General features: G+C 37.3%; 2 protein-coding genes and 1 non-coding gene across 3 annotated transcripts in view; 2 read left to right on the forward strand and 1 right to left on the reverse strand.

Moving 5' to 3' along the window:
* The first annotated feature begins 1,736 nt into the window (after nt 1-1,736).
* LOC143896554 (L-lactate dehydrogenase B chain) lies at nt 1,737-5,643 on the forward strand. The gene is made up of 6 exons (XM_077404498.1): nt 1,737-1,850; nt 2,052-2,225; nt 2,751-2,924; nt 3,015-3,132; nt 3,521-3,644; nt 3,901-5,643. Exons 1-6 carry the CDS (start codon nt 1,754-1,756, stop codon nt 4,069-4,071), a joined length of 858 nt encoding a protein of 285 aa, XP_077260624.1. The 5' UTR covers nt 1,737-1,753; the 3' UTR covers nt 4,072-5,643.
* Nucleotides 5,644-5,832: 189 nt separating this feature from the next.
* The window catches only part of Best2 (bestrophin family protein), a 47,696-nt gene continuing 37,552 nt past the window's right edge, over nt 5,833-15,976 (forward strand). Inside the window, exon 1 of the mRNA XM_077404567.1 lies at nt 5,833-6,227. Coding sequence (XP_077260693.1) covers nt 6,157-6,227 — 71 coding nt within the window. The 5' untranslated portion in view covers nt 5,833-6,156. The remainder of the gene's footprint in view (nt 6,228-15,976) is intronic.
* On the reverse strand, nt 13,174-13,293 carry LOC143896688 (5S ribosomal RNA). Its single transcript, XR_013256729.1, has one exon. It is a non-coding gene; the product is annotated as a 5S ribosomal RNA (ribosomal RNA).

The following is a 15,976-nucleotide window of genomic DNA, read 5'->3' on the forward strand; positions in this document are numbered from 1 at the left end:
GAGCTTGGCTCTTGGTAGCCTAATAATTACATATATTTTTTTTTGTGTATTACACATATCTTTTCCAACCTTAGTAAACTACGCGCCGACTAGACTTGTCAGACTTACAACACAGTTCTCGTTGGAGTAGTAAAATCCTTTCTCTCAAATCTAATCGGCGCGCAGTTTACTAAGGTTGGAAAAGATATGTGTAATACATAAAAAAATATATAATTATTAGGCCACTAAGATCCAAGCTCGGACCGTAAATAGCGTTTTATTTCAATTTGATTGTATAAATAATAAAGTAGATAAACTAAAGCAAATAATAAAGTATATTTTTAAATTATGGATGAATTTTGTGCTTCTCTTTATCTCTTTTTGAACGCTTATTATAATAAATTTTAGTAACCATGGATGCGTTTAACAATTGGCGAATCGACATGATGGCCGTCTGCCAAGAATGTTATGTCGGCCGATTATCAGTGTACTCTCTCTTTTCAAGAAAAAAAAAACGGTTTCATGCAATGTGACGGGCGTGGGTGAAAACGATCGTGCGACGTTTACAAACCCGATGAGTGACAGAAGCAATGGTTTTATCACCTCTGCTGTCGAACTCGTCGCTATCGATATGTCTGAGGAATCTTGCACGCGCGACGTTAACGAGAGACTTTGTCAGGAACCGATATACTCGCGCTTTACCGCCGACGATTTTGACGAAAGTCTTTGGAAATAATAAAGGGAATACTTTCGGGAAAGATGCGGCTTCTGGTTCGAATTTTCAGAGAGCACTTAACTTTGTGTAAGAAAAGAATTTTAAATTAATCGAAAACTGTTTGGTTAATCCGTTTTTTTTTGTTATATTGGATTTACATTTTTTAAGGCTTTTGGTTCAAAAGTTAAATGAACAAATGTCACAAATTTAGATTTACCTAGATTTGAAATTATAAAATTATTATTTCTAATATTTATATGTGGCGATTACAATTTCTTATAATTTTTATTTTCAAGCAATCATATTTTTTTATAAAATGAATTTCTTATTTTATATGTACATAATGTTTATATAGAATGTTGTAAATCAATTAAGAATTAAGGTGTCATACAAAATTATTATTTGTATTAAATCTATATTTCTATTACTTTTAATATAATTACTAGAGGATTTTTCGAAGAAATCATAATCAGCTGTATTAATCAGTTGATAATTTTAAGTATAGTTTGCAAAATATCCATGAATTATTATGATATAACACTTCGTGGAAATATTAAAGGAAAGCGAGTTATTCGAATTTTAGTTCACCGTGCTTACGAGAAGAACTCTTATGTAAGATGTCGGAACCAGTTAGAGATTGTGGCCATAAAGTCACTATTGTCGGTGCTGGTATGGTCGGCGTTGCCCTCGCCAATTCACTTCTTTTTCAGGTACTTCATTCTTTTAAATTTTAAATATTTTTTAATGGAATTTTTGAATTGCTTGGATTATATAGTTATTTACTGAATTTGCTCTATTTCAAATTATTGAAGTAAAAATTTGTGCATTATATGAATATAATGTGTATTATATAAATACAGTCAAGAAAATACGTAAACATTATAATATTATTATATCTGCATTAATGATATTATATTATACGTAGCATATCGTGTGTTTTAAAGAATGTGAGAATGTGAAATAAAAAATAGAAATATTAAAATTTAAATTCTTAGTGATAATTATGTTAATTTTCATTGTTGCCTTATGAAATATTAGCGAATCACTTCGCATATCGCAATGGTAGATGTCTTTCCTAAAAAGCTGGAAGGCGAAGGAATGGACTTTAGTCATAGTTCCGCATTCATAGGAAATCCAAAGATCGAGTATGATACTGGTAATAGATTCATTGAATATGTGTTATGAAAATAGTTGATTTATTTGTTTACTTGTAATGAAATTAGTTGTGCTAATTGATAATTATAATTGTAACTTTGTAGTTTACAAAAATACATATAAGTGCATTTGTTCTCTTATTTGTTCTCTTATATACAATTTTTTACTTGTAAATAAAGACGCAAAAATATCTGTTTTGTAGATTTTTGTGTGACGAGTAATTCGAAAGTCGTAGCTATTTGCTCGGGTGTACGACCAGTGAAGGGTGAAACTCGACTTGACCTGGTGAAAAGAAATACAGAAATATTGAAGACTATAATACCACCTTTAGTAAATTACAGTCCAAATGCGGTGTTTATCGTCATCAGCAATCCAGGTTAAAATTAATTAATTTAATAATCAATTCTATTAATAAACGATTCTATTAATTAATATGTAATGAAAGTACATTACATATAATATTCAAAAATTCTAAATATTACAGATCAGATATTTATGGTCTCTAAAAAATTTACGCATAATAAAAAGCATTTCTTCTGTGTATTTTAATTACATAATATATTCAATAATGAAAATAGTTGTAGTAATAAAAACTGATACAATATCTTTTTATTCAAGTAGACAGCGGAAGCTTATTGTTATTATTGTCAAGTAAATTTTGATTTAATGAAATCTCTACTCAAAGAAAAAGCAAAGAAGGGGATAATTATATAAAGATATCAAAATTTTTAATTATAAAAACTGTGCAAAAATAGATTAAATATTATTAGAGAAACAATTATTTCAAATAATATATTGTTCATCAAAATGTACTGTCAGTTTGTATAACGTTGAACATATTATCATATTAATAATATCGGGACAAAATTTGACAGAGTATAAATATGATTTCCTTGTATAGTGGATATTTTGGCATGGGTTACTTGGAAGTTAAGCGGACTTCCGGTGCATCAAGTAATCGGCAGCGGAACTCATCTGGATAGCGCAAGATTTCGCTACCTGATTGCCGATCGATTAGGAATAGCCCCATGCTCGGTTCAAGGGTACATCATTGGTGAACACGGGGACAGTATGGGTGAGCTCTATCGATCGATCTTTGACATTTGACACGGGGAGAAAGGCGACGTTACGCACTAAGCCCAATTTATCATTCGATGTTTCTTAGTTCCGCTCTGGTCCGGAGTGAACGTTGCGGGAGTGCAGTTCCGCGATGTTATCCCGAATATCGGTTTGGAGACGGACGACGAAAGATGGTTCGAAATAGCAAAACATGTAGTGGAGCTGTAAGTTTAATAACTTTAAATGAACAGAGAAACTATCAGTTTCTATGCATAAATATCAATAATAGCATGATTTGCACATTTGTCGAATAGCGTATCTATTTGTAAAAGATTGAATTTCTTGAATTTCTCTCCGTGAAGATTTAGCTTATATCTTATTGTTAGATTTATTTCCCACACACATATGGAGGGGTAAAAGTCATAGTGGTGTAAGTCAAATTTTTTTAAATTTTTTCTCGCGTGCATAGATGCAACCTATACAATATATAAATTGCATCTATGCACACAAAAAAATATTTTTAAAAATTTGACTTACACCACTGTGGTTTTTACCCCTCCATATATAGACCGTACATATATGTATACATAGAAATATATTTTATTTCCTCAGAGGTGCTATGGTGCGATGTCTAAAAGGATATTCAAATACGGCCATTGGACTTTCTGCAGCTGACATCATAATAGCAATATTACACAATACGCAAGCTATTATACCAGTTTCGACTCTAGTGCAGGTATAAGTTACTATTCGTAATAAATTGTACCGCATTTAACTTTCAACTCAAGCATATTCGTAATAAAGAAATCATATTTATAACTAATATTTAATACCACAAATTTTTTTTGTGCATTTTCAAAAATTAAGAAAATAAAATATATTTAAATAAAATGATAAATTGTTAGAATTAAAAAAAAAATTTATATTGCACTGATATCCAATATCAGTATCAAAACTGTAACGTTCTATATCAATAAAAATCGTTTTCTTAGGGTCACCACGATGTATGTCACGATATGTTCCTGTCCCTACCTTGCGCGATTGGCGAAAATGGTATCACGCAGATAGTACGAATGCATATAACTGAACATGAGAAACAGCTGTTCCATGCTTCGGCGAACCTCGTATACAACGTGCAGAAGGACATCAAAGTCAAGTCTTGAATTGTGACGCGCGGAAAGGGATCGTGCGAACGTGTTTAACTTCTTGTAAAAAAATGCGAGTGTAATAAATTATATGTAGCTTGTCCTAGCGCTTCGTCCCGTTACGATCGCCACCGCAAAACTGTTTACCGCACAGTCGAATCTTTTCCCGACTCGTGCAGAGAGACGCGCGGCAGCCGCGAATGCTCCGATTGCTTATTTATGCAAATCAGGATGGAGAGTATCGATGGATTCTTCGAATTACATCGCCTCGAATTCCGTGATAATTTTAGCCGATGAAATGGTCTCCCCGAGAATGACGATATCCTCTCGCTAACGATCCTGAAATCGGGCCCGACGAGTTAATGACGTCAATGACCTATTTTATAACACTTGGCGATCTCTGGGAAAAACGTGACGTTTCGTTTGCGCAACTCGTATCTTTTGTTGCTTCCGAGTAACGTTCTCACGCTGTGGCTGCACATTTTCGGGTTTTCCCGTTGCACAAATAAATCGTCTTTTGGCGTCTGCGGAAAACGATAAGAGTGCACGTCATCGTGTTCTCGACGCGTGAACGAGCGAAAGGTGACCGGTGGATGGTACCAGAAGGCCATGATTACGCCGCAGGCTAGGCCACGGCAAGGTAAGAGAAGGCTGCGATAATTGTGCGCAAGATGGCGTTTTGGAAGTGCTTGATACCTGTGAATATACCTGCATCCACCTGCGTTTGAACGGCCGCGCAGGGCCGTAAGAAAGTCCAATCTATCCTTTGAAGAATAAAATATCTCATAACGAAAATCCCGCATTCTGATTTATCGTTGAATATATATGTAATTGAATATGTACGTTAATGATAATGATAAGGTTGATGACGACATAAAGGAGTGGACGATAAAAGGTGATTCAGAGGCAGCGCGCAAAGAATAACGAAATATGGAATATTCTAGCGATATTAATATCGCCGCGGAGGCGAGCGGCACTTTGAACCGTTCCCCTTTTACTTGCTGCCGTAGATCCACTTGAAAGGCCAGGCGTGTCGTTGATTTTGAAAGAGGAATTCCGCGTAAACCATATGTCACAGATACTTGCAACAGAGTTACATAAATTCCCAGTTGACTTCGGACAGCAGACCTGACCTAGGGTTGATCTGAAACCAGCGTCTAATTCGATGGGGCGGCGCGCTGTCCGATGAGTGCGACAAGCATAAAAATGGAATTGCCACTCAATGTTTATCGCCTGCCTATTAAATTGTGATTAATATCACTCCAGACACACGCGTCAAATTGATAATTTATCAGACACACAATCTTCGTTCCATCCTTATTTTTCAATCAAGAAATCCTCGCGATAGAGGATGTGTTGATTTTACGTGACATTTTATACGATATTCCTGTGATCGGTACTTTAAATATCTCTCTTCGTGACGTGTTTATGCTGCTATTTTTAAAGTCACAGTGTTTAAGCAGTAATGTATACTCAATGTTTAACATTCCTGCATTCAATGCAAATTTAAAGTTTGCGCAAATTCGCCATCGCAATTATCTTGTTAACAAAAGTGCCTCCAAAATAGTATCTCGCATATGAAGATACGTTTGTATATCTCGCCTCTCACTGCTTCTTCCTGTCCAGTTTAAGCACAGCTCGGAATACTGGCTCCAAGCTGGTTCAATGTGAAATGGGCTCTACAGGTGACGCTCACGTTCCTGGCTCTCAGGTGGAGGTGGCACAGCCGGGCCCCGTTCTCCGTTGGTCCCGCCGTCCTTAGTGGAGCTCAGTCAGTAGACAGTCGATCCGCCTGGTCAGCTGGTTTTAACCCATTCGCACATTATATAGATCTTCCTGATGGTAAATCGATCGCGAGCGACTAGGTAGATGCCCGGTGCCGATCTTCCGGTGTCTACGAACCACCCTGCAAATTAAATTAATTAAGCATCGGACAGATCATCGGCGGCCCGCGCGCCGCATGTGCGCGAGTGTGCGGCATCTTCACCGAAAACATTCATCGATACGATATCAGATCATTTACAGCAGAAGAAACAGCGTTGAAGAAGAAAGAAGAGGGTAGCAGCTCGGGAAGGAGATTGCGCGCGCGCAATCAGACAGGAAATGACTATATCGTACGCGAGCGAAGTGCCGAACGGCTCCAGCTTTGGCTGCTTCTGGAGGATTTTGATCAAGTGAGTCTCGCCGTTTAGTCCGCGAGGCCTAACGCCAGCTCGCTTTAATATGTTGAATGAATGTATGCGTTTTTTGCGGTCTGCGCCTGACGTAGGTACCGGAGCTGTCAACTCGCTGTGGCAGCTGACAGGTGAGACGACCGGTAACAGGCGCGTGGAGCGCCTTAGCAAGAGTTGCTTTCCGCGTATTTCTCGATTCGAATCGTTTATCCAATGTAGATACAATGCAAATGCATTGGTTGTCTCCTTTTTAGGCACAATACGCTATTCGTGGTTGATTTAGCTTAGCGGTATCTCGATGCTTCGTTTGCTGTTACAAGCAATTTGCTTTCCCAAATTTTTTCTCACTCGTATATTCGCCCCCCAAAGATTACAAGATCTACTTTTACTTTCGCTATGTTGCTTAAATTATGGTGGTAGTATTTTAAACTGAAACGCGAACATGTGATCGGCTGTCGGCATCGCGATTACGCGATCATTGCAAAACGTAGCGGTTTCGTGATACGAATTTGTCAAAGAACATCGGGACGTATCGAGATGTATCGGAAGATCAAGATTTCGTCATGTGTCTTTGATACAGAATGACCCACGAAATTGGACGATCTAGATGATTAGACTTCTACACGTCTACACTATTGTCAGTATGTTACACTTTTTATATATATATATGCAAGATGAAGACATTGCGCTATAACGACCGGCTGATCGTTGTGCAACGTTTGACTTTCGACTCAATGTGTCATGCTCTCGATCTATAGTTTAGTTACACAGAAGGAGGAAAGAACGAAAGAAAAGAACGAATATTCTTAAACAAGATTTCGGTAAATAATTTGGGTGTCAATCAAGAACGTCGAATGGTCCTCCAATAATTAGCCAGTTTCGCATATTTCGAAACTCGTCAAAGAATTAGCATCACATTTAGCAAAGCCCGAGACCGGAAACGTCCCAAATTTTTCAGCCGTACAGAAAACCGCGATTCGCTCGAATCACAACAGCGGAGCACGTAACAGAAATGGCGTTCGGTCAACGTTTGCTCGCGCGTTTTAAGGAAATAAGGTCGCCGATACGTAGATTTTAAAACGTAACGGCGCGCCACACGACCGCTGTGCCCGGAATATATCGCCACTGAAAATTATTGCACTACTAATACACGCCGGACCGTGCGTCGCTTATCTGCCAAGCAATGGATAACAATGGTAATGTTTATGCCGGAGGGATTGACATGACAACATCGGCCGGACACGTGTTTAATCGAACCACTCGTATGCGTATATGTAAACCTATCGTATATGTTCAGAGTGCAGCGCGACATCATTGAAGTCGTGTCTTTTGAATGGAGCGTGAAACACTATATAAATTGTGTGATGTTTCTCTCACAGGTGTTTTTAATTTAAAGAGAGTGCGATGAGAGAAGCTGATTAATGACGTTAGATTCTCTCTCTCTCCCACGAAACGACGCTAACATACGTGTTTCGAAAGGATAGAAACGACAGCAACACATATATTAAATGTTATAGCTAATTATTAATTTAATTATAAAGTTCAAATATTATCCCTTTACAAATATTTCTTTATACATTTGCGGTATATTCCATTACTGATCATTTTGGGCGTTTTGAAGAAATTTTATATTTTGTTTTCATTTTAATTATAGTATGAATATTAAGCATCTATAACATAAAATTATTACTTTAAAGTGTTTCTTTTTTTTTGTTCGTTTGAAGTCGTTATATAATCATTCTCGTAAATCGGTGTAATCGGTGACATCAATGCTTGTCGAGAGCGTCTACGCGAGTCTCGACAATTACGTATGAAATTAAATGTTATGCAACGTGGAAATTTTTTAGAATATGATGTAAATATTTAAAGTAATGTGCGATAATATACGATTTCGATGGAAATAATCCGAGATATTTGAATATAATGACAGATTGCTGAAAAATTTTCGAAAAAGCGACGAACAGAATCACTTGATTAAATAAACTTCTTTCGATAATATATGGATACGCCAATAATTGCTCGTCACGTGCACGACCATTTCTCAAACACAATTTCGCAAAATAAGACGTAAAATACAAACTTATCTCATCGTGTTTACCGAAATAATAAACAGAAAAAAAAGAAAAGTACGAACAGAAGTTGCATTATTTTTAAATAAAGAAATATTACACCTTTCTTCAATATACGAAATTCCTCCTCTTGTTTATCTAGACTCGTCTAGATAATAGCTGAAGAAACCATAAAACAAATGTGTTAATTATGTTCCAAGTCGTTCGCGTAACATTATAACTACTACCGATAATATGAATGATTCAAGAAGAAACATATGTCAATAAGTCAACGAATTAAATTATGTCTCCATATCGCTTCTTTATATCGCTAAATGTAGGATCAAAATTTATGTAAAATTATTCTTATTACTGAAGAAATGTAATATATGGATGCTACAAGAAATATTCCTGAAATTTTCCACACCTAGTTTTAAACCCTATTAAAAATATAAAAGTCAATTAAAAACGATTATTTATGTATAAACGTCAACCTTTTGCTGATATACTATATATCTTATGACATTCAATAAAGCCTAATAATATGTAAATTTTACCTAATAAAAGCTGATAATTATTTATGCACATTAAAAAACTATTAATTTAAATGATATAGTAATGCATCAAAAAATGCAATATATATATTTCGCGCGTTTTATAGTGCCCACAAAAATGCATCTAACAGCATCATCCTACTGCCATTCGCGGTGTCCTTGTCCAAGCCCGTTTGTTGACATTTCTACGACCTTTACACACTATGGTATTGGTGGATGCTCCCTAGTCTCGGTTTCTCTCCGTGCACCTCGGTGGAAACGGCCTTAACAGCTTTCACGTAAGATCTCGCTTTCCTATGCGCGTTATACCACAACATTGCAGTAGTTTAAAGGAAAGACGACAACGACTAGTCTATAAATACCCAGGAATGTCCAGGAATAGAAAATCTTTCGCGGTAGCGTGCAAACGAGAGCGCGTGTGCATGTACACCGTAAGACGATTCTCCTGACAGAAATTATGATTACCTGCAATCTACAGAGAAAGGAATGTCTATAGCTCTCATACGTCTCCCCAATTCTTGAAATCTCAGACGTGTCTAGGTTCTTAACTTTGACAGTTTTCCGATCATCCCCCTCGTACAGAATTGGATTACTTCGATTCTGAACGATTGCGAACAGTGATTCGTGTTTTGCACGCGACCTGGCGCCGTTTATGTGAAAAAATAATTAGCTATCTACGCTATTCGTGCAAAACGGGGCAATCTCGTTGCGCGATATATTTCATTGCCAGCGTTTTGCTTTTTTTAGACGCAAGCGAAACGCCGTAGCTCTCCTTTTTCTCGTTACAAGCCTTCCGCGGTGACCCATACCAGCTTTCTTATCCGCCTACCGGTGCTGCTGGCAAAAGGAAACAGCGCGATCGCCGATCTATAAATACCCGGGAGAGCCCCCCGGAACATACTATAAATACGTAGTTGATATCCAGGAATAGAAAATCCTCTTACCTGCTTTTTCCAGCTGATAACGATCGAGCCGGCGAATTCTCACACGTAAAGCAGATCTGTTACGAGGTTAATGATGCGATCGCCGATCGTTAGGACGATTTCTGTTGCGCCGCGGAGAGACGCTCGTGTATATGACGCGCGTGTATGTACGTGCATGGCTAAGGGCCAATTCCCCCGACTTCTTCAGAAGGTTAAATCGACGTGAATTCCATCGTCGATTTGTGCTATCAAGATAAGTTTTTCGCCACTTTTCTCTTGTTTTTAATATCCTCATGCGGATTGCTTCTACCATTTGGCAGTTTACTTAGTAATCTTCAAAATCAAGCGGAAAAAATGGATCCGTCCGTAGAATTTGATAACAAATGTCCATATGAAATGTGGCGGATATTTCGTGATCGTGACGTGTCAACGACAGAAGCGAAACGAGAGCCTAAAGTATTTTCATGCTTCGCGATTATCGCCCCGAGCATGACGTTTGTTGCAACAAGTGCCTGCATACGCGCGCGAAATACTCGCGGCGCATGAACCGAAGAACCGTGGCGGCGAATCGCACGCGTGAAAGCAAGAACAGTTTCACGCCGCTGTGGAGTATCGCCGTTCGTATTGCCGCGTTTGCCTTCGTAGATTCATCGAGATGTTACGACAAATCGGCTGCGGATCGATACATCGGCAAAACAACGTTTCCTTCAACGCAGGCCGACGCGCAAGGTCGGCCCGCGCGGACAAAATTTGTGCAGATGTTTGCAGAATTACAAACAGCTCGTTGTGAAATAAAAAAGCGCGTGTCGCTGAACGATAGGCCAATCACGATGAATCGTCACGTACTTTATGTAGGACGCGAAATAAGACACGCGTGTGTTGAAAATGTTGTTCTGAATCAAGGAAAACGCGCAGGTGTATGAAATTATTGGACGATTATTGACGTAATATTGATGGATTATCGACGTGAATATTAAAACGAAAAAGAACCTATATTTGTTTAAAATTATTGATCTATTTTTGTATCTATATGCGCATCAGCATTATACAGAGTAAGTTTAGTTATGAGAAGTCAAGTATAACATTGAGATTTTTTAAGAAAGTTATGCATGCACAATATTATACTAGCGTTTTCTTCACGTGTATACATAACTTTGCATATTTTTAACGTAGACATCATTCAAAGATTTATATTCATAGCTTTAGTTACAAAACGTTGCTCAGATATTATTTGATCCTATATAATTTTTGTATTAACTAAGAAATTTACTAAGAAAATTTTCTTAAAATTAGAATGGAAATTTATTCTTCCTACAAAAAAGTATAATATAATTTGTTGGAAGAATTAAAAAGGGGGATAAAACTAACTTTGTTTTAATAACTATATAAGATGGCGAATAAATTATATTTTGCAAAACTTTTATTTGGGAATAGATAACCGATTTAAAATCGACGTAAGAAAGTGTCGGTAAGAAGAACTTGTATACGATTTTAATGTTTTAGTGAAAGGAGTGTCAAAATCGCGTCACATCCTTTTGATATATGATTCTCGGTGAAAACGATCGACAAAATTTTTCTGGATCTAAACCATGACTCACGAATTTTAATGGTTACAAATTTAAAACCGCTTGCGCTCGAGACGTATTAAAATAATCCGACTATGTCATCTAAGGCTAAAAATAACTATGCGAATTTCTACGTCACGATACCTACAGCTGTTATTTATAGTCTCATTTGTTATCTTTTTTAAAATACCTACTCAACAGGAAGTAATCGCATTTATTTTGCGTTTTATATATATATAGGATATGCTTGGATATCTTATTTAAACTTTGCGACCTATTACCTATTTTATCGCATTACATCAACCCATTTTTCCAACCATTGCCCTTTGTCCTCGCTTCTTAGAAATTTCTCTACAAATTTTTTTTAGTTATAACTTCTTCCATTTCTTTTTTTCATGTCTTTGAGCTATTTTCTCGACGCGTCGAAACGTCGAGGTGTCTTCTCGTCGTCATTTTTAAGTACCGTTCGTCTAATTCCGCGGAGAACTAGGCCGGAGTTTATCTCTCTTTCTCTCTCGCCTTATCGAGACCGCGAAGCGCTTTCTGCGGTTTACTCGCATCGAGACGAGTCACGTTCGAGCTTGTGCGTCGCGATGGACGAGTTTTATCGCTTCGTCGTCTCGCACCCGTTGCCGGTCGCTTTGCACCACGCCGAATGACAATAAGAAGACGAGCGAGCGTTGGTGGCGGTTCGCACTTCGCTGCGCGCTGCACTTCGATCGCGTGACACACATTTCGTTCACCTCACTTGTCTTTCGTCGACCTCTCGCGTATAAGCACGCACCGGAGTATACTTTTCACGACGCTGCTCGGCGTGTTGAACTGCCTGGAAACCAGAACTGACCCAGTGCCTCCGTCATCGACGCTCGCGGGTTTTGATACTTCCGCGAACTTGCATATTTTCGGATTACTGATTGTAAAAATTTTTTCTCTCTTTATTGTTCGCCAGATAAAACTGTAATTTAATTTGAAGAATTAATAGTATTGTATGTATAATGGTAAAAAATACTTACACAACGACATCGAAACGGGTCTAAAGATCCAAAAAGTTACGTGGCAAATTATAGGCATTTAAAATGAAGAAAATGTAGGCCTATAATGTACATGTATTTTTATGGAAATGTATATGATAAAATATCATCCAGCAATCAATTTAAATGATTTAATATGAGTATTTGCTTACAATTAATAAAAGCGCGAGACAAGACTCGTCTGGATGCGCTTTAAACGTATTAGTCATGGCTGACAAGTGGTGTCTTTATTTACTTGGCAACTACAATTAGAACGATTCGAAACATTATTACTGTTAATGCAATAATGAGAGCGTTATTTACGATTGTCACCGTAATAATATCTTATATACAATAATTTCCATATCCATGTGTAAGAGGTTTTACTGTTGAGAGAACCGATCGGCTTTTCCGCAATGCCGATTGGTTCTCTCACTGTGTTTACTTCGTGAGCATCCGTCTATTTTGTCATCGCATATTTTGACAATTTTATGTATCATCAAGGAGTGTAATAGTGTAATATATAATATTGATGTATTTAGATGCTTTTCATCAAAATTAAATCGAAATGATTTAATTAGGGGAAGGGAGGGGATTTTACTCCAATCACATAGTTGTGTTGCAAGTCCGACAATTAGTCGGCGCGCAATTATTATAGTTGAAAAATATGTATTAAAATTAAAAATAATTTAACGCGAACATCTTGTTACGGATCTGTGCCCTTTCGTTATACATTTGAGCTTATCACGATTATTAATGTATAATATTATAGTATAATATTAATGTTAAATAGCGCGCGCGTACCGCACGTCTGTGTAATAATAAAAATGCAAAAAAAAAATTGGATGGTAACGTCACACGGTGTTCCCAAGCGGTCACCCATCCAAGTACTAACCGTGCTCAACGCTGCTTAACTTCAGTGATCGGACGAGAACTGGTACTTTACAACGTGATGTAAACGTTACCCTGATATGTGAGTTATCCATAATCAGTTTTATATTGTGATTCTGTTCCAAAATTTCACTTCTTTTTATATAGCGATAAATGTCACAAGACTCATTAACTGATTAATCAATGCGTATACGATCAGAAAGCCATTCAATACTTATTTTTTTCCATTATCCGCTCCGCTCATAAAGAAGGCATGTAAGAGATTAAATTATTGCCATTTTTCCGCGATGCTGATTGGTACTCTCACTGCACTTACTTGGTAAACATCTGTCATAGGATATTTTGATAGTTGTGTGTGGGGGTATCAAGGGGTTAATAGTAATAGTATAATGTGTTAAAACTAAATAGCGCGAGCAAAGCGCGCGTCTGTGATGTCTAGTAATTTATAAAAATTGCGAACGTATTTTGTATTTTAAATATTAATTGTTTTGTATTTTAAACACTATTGACTTTGATTTTCAGATTACAATCTGAGATTCATATGGAACAGTTAAAAGTTGTTCTTTTTCAACATGGTTATATTTTTTTCCAAAATATAAATTATATATAATTTATCTGTATATTATTATTTCCCCCAAAATATTTAACTGTTAAGTTATAAAATAATTACATATGATGACAAATTTCAACATGCATGCACTTTGATATTTGCCATTGGTGATAATTGTTTCCGCATCTACCTTTCGCAAAATGCCTTCGTTTGATTGCACTCGAGGGCAGAGAGGAACTTGTTTCTTTCTTCCGTGAATTCTCGTCGAAAATTTCCATTGGTCCTTGATCAGCCCGGCGAATGTCCGTACGTGAGTTAAACGGCATGCCACAGGGACGATTATCTCGCAAGAAGCGACGATGAAGCGGGCGTTTCGTATAATCGCCTGATTGACGTGTTGCGCATTTGGTTTTGCTCAATTTCTAATTAAAATGTGAGGCCACATATCGCGCAGTCGCGCACACGACTTTCCGATATTTTTCCAACTGAGAGACATTGAGAGAGGATAATATCCTCTCTGACATGCTAAATCTCGGTTAATAAATATTCCGACTTTCGATATCGCGCTCGATTCTTCGATTTAGCGCATCAACCTGATGACCGTGGAAGAGCGCTTCTCGAGGAAGAGTCTCGGAGATCTGGCGAAGAGAGGGCGAACGTGGAGCATCATGCCGTGAAGCGTGACCGGCGTTAGTTATGCAACGTTTTGTTGTCTTGCGTCCTTGTTGCCCCGCATTGGTATTATCTTGCTTAGAGCGAAGAATCAATTACAAATTGTTGCCTTGACGATAATATCTTTCCAAAAGATAAACAAGAGGGAGAAAGACCCTTGGCAATCCCGGCCAAGGGTCGGTACGCCGTCACGGCTTTTGGAAAGAGCTGCGAAATTTTCGATTCGATCGGTATATAGAGACGAGACAAGGTTTTGAAAAAAACATCAGTTTGATTTATTCGCCGACACAGTTTAACCGCAATCCGTGGCAGATGCGGCTATCATTCGTGAAAGATTTTCAGAGATATTCTGCGGCGACTATTAAAACTGTAATTTAAGTGTTGTATAACATACAATACTAACCGATAAATCAGCTGACAACTACTTCTAGCACTTTATAAATGTTCGTGAGAATTCTCTCATTATCATTTATATTGCTATTATGGTCGGTATTCGTAGTCGGATCTTATATTTAAGATCATCTTAAGTACAACCTTAAGATGTTACGAACCAATCACAAAGCCGCGCGTATTAGTATCTTAAGACATTACTTAAGACGGTCTTGAAATAAGAACCGACTATGAATTATATTACTGCACATTTTAAAAAATTAGAAAAGTCACCGAATAACTTTCTTGATAAATCTAAATCAGCATAAAAAATTTACTTTTTATATTACATCCTTCCAATCATAATTTTAAAGTTACAATATATAATTTACGAACGTTGAAATTATATTTATCGATTGCACATCTGCATTGACACATTTTTTGATTGCGTCTTACTTACTTTTCTTGCTGACAATAATTCATCAAGTATCATAATAAACAGCGAATTATTTATGATGGACAGGAACGACTGAATTTTCTATCGATTTCTGGTAAAACAAAAGTGTCTATAAAGTTATTCGTGTCAAAGAGATTCGCTTTTGTTTTATCTTAACAAGCAAAAGAGTTTCTTCTCACATTTGTTATTTATAAGTTATTATAGCATAAAGGCTTCCGCGCATATAGAAATCAATATCGACCATATAATAAAATTGTTACATTGTTTTTTAAAACGTGCTTGCGCTGCGTGTTTGACGATCGCGTAAAAAACGGGACGTTTGTTTGGCGAATTAATATAACGCAATGCAAGAAACACGCAACAGCGTTTACTGTCCGCGCATAACCGTCGCACTTCTTTCGCCGCGACTTTAAAATACAAGGCTGCCCGTAACTATGTCACTGTCAATCAGACTCATCGGTATGTATAACGCTTTCCAAACGTAGTTGTTGTGCCAGGATACTTAATTATCTTCATGGTCCGTGATCGGGCAAAAGACCTTACCACATCGTTTCTGGATTCGATTGCCAATTAATCTATCACTTAGCCGTCTCGGTAGAACGTTTGTATATATCAATGATGTCACAAAAATACGTCTGACGATATGTACCTTTTGGTGATGGAGACCGTTACTTCCTAGTTGGATATGTTTTTTAGGCAATGAAGAACAT

The sequence above is a fragment of the Temnothorax americanus genome, unplaced genomic scaffold (genome assembly GCF_048541705.1).
Source record: "Temnothorax americanus isolate GAGA-0224 unplaced genomic scaffold, ASM4854170v1 Scaffold19, whole genome shotgun sequence".
Lineage (NCBI taxonomy): Eukaryota > Metazoa > Arthropoda > Insecta > Hymenoptera > Formicidae > Temnothorax > Temnothorax americanus.

Excerpts from the sequence above, each read along its gene's own strand:
- LOC143896554 (XM_077404498.1), top strand. The coding sequence starts at position 1,754 with ATGGTAGATGTCTTTCCTAAAAAGCTGGAAGGCGAAGGAATGGACTTT. Across the intron at positions 2,925-3,014 it reads TGAACACGGGGACAGTATGG|TTCCGCTCTGGTCCGGAGTG; the intron begins GTGAGCTCTATC and ends GATGTTTCTTAG. Across the intron at positions 3,645-3,900 it reads CAGTTTCGACTCTAGTGCAG|GGTCACCACGATGTATGTCA; the intron begins GTATAAGTTACT and ends TCGTTTTCTTAG.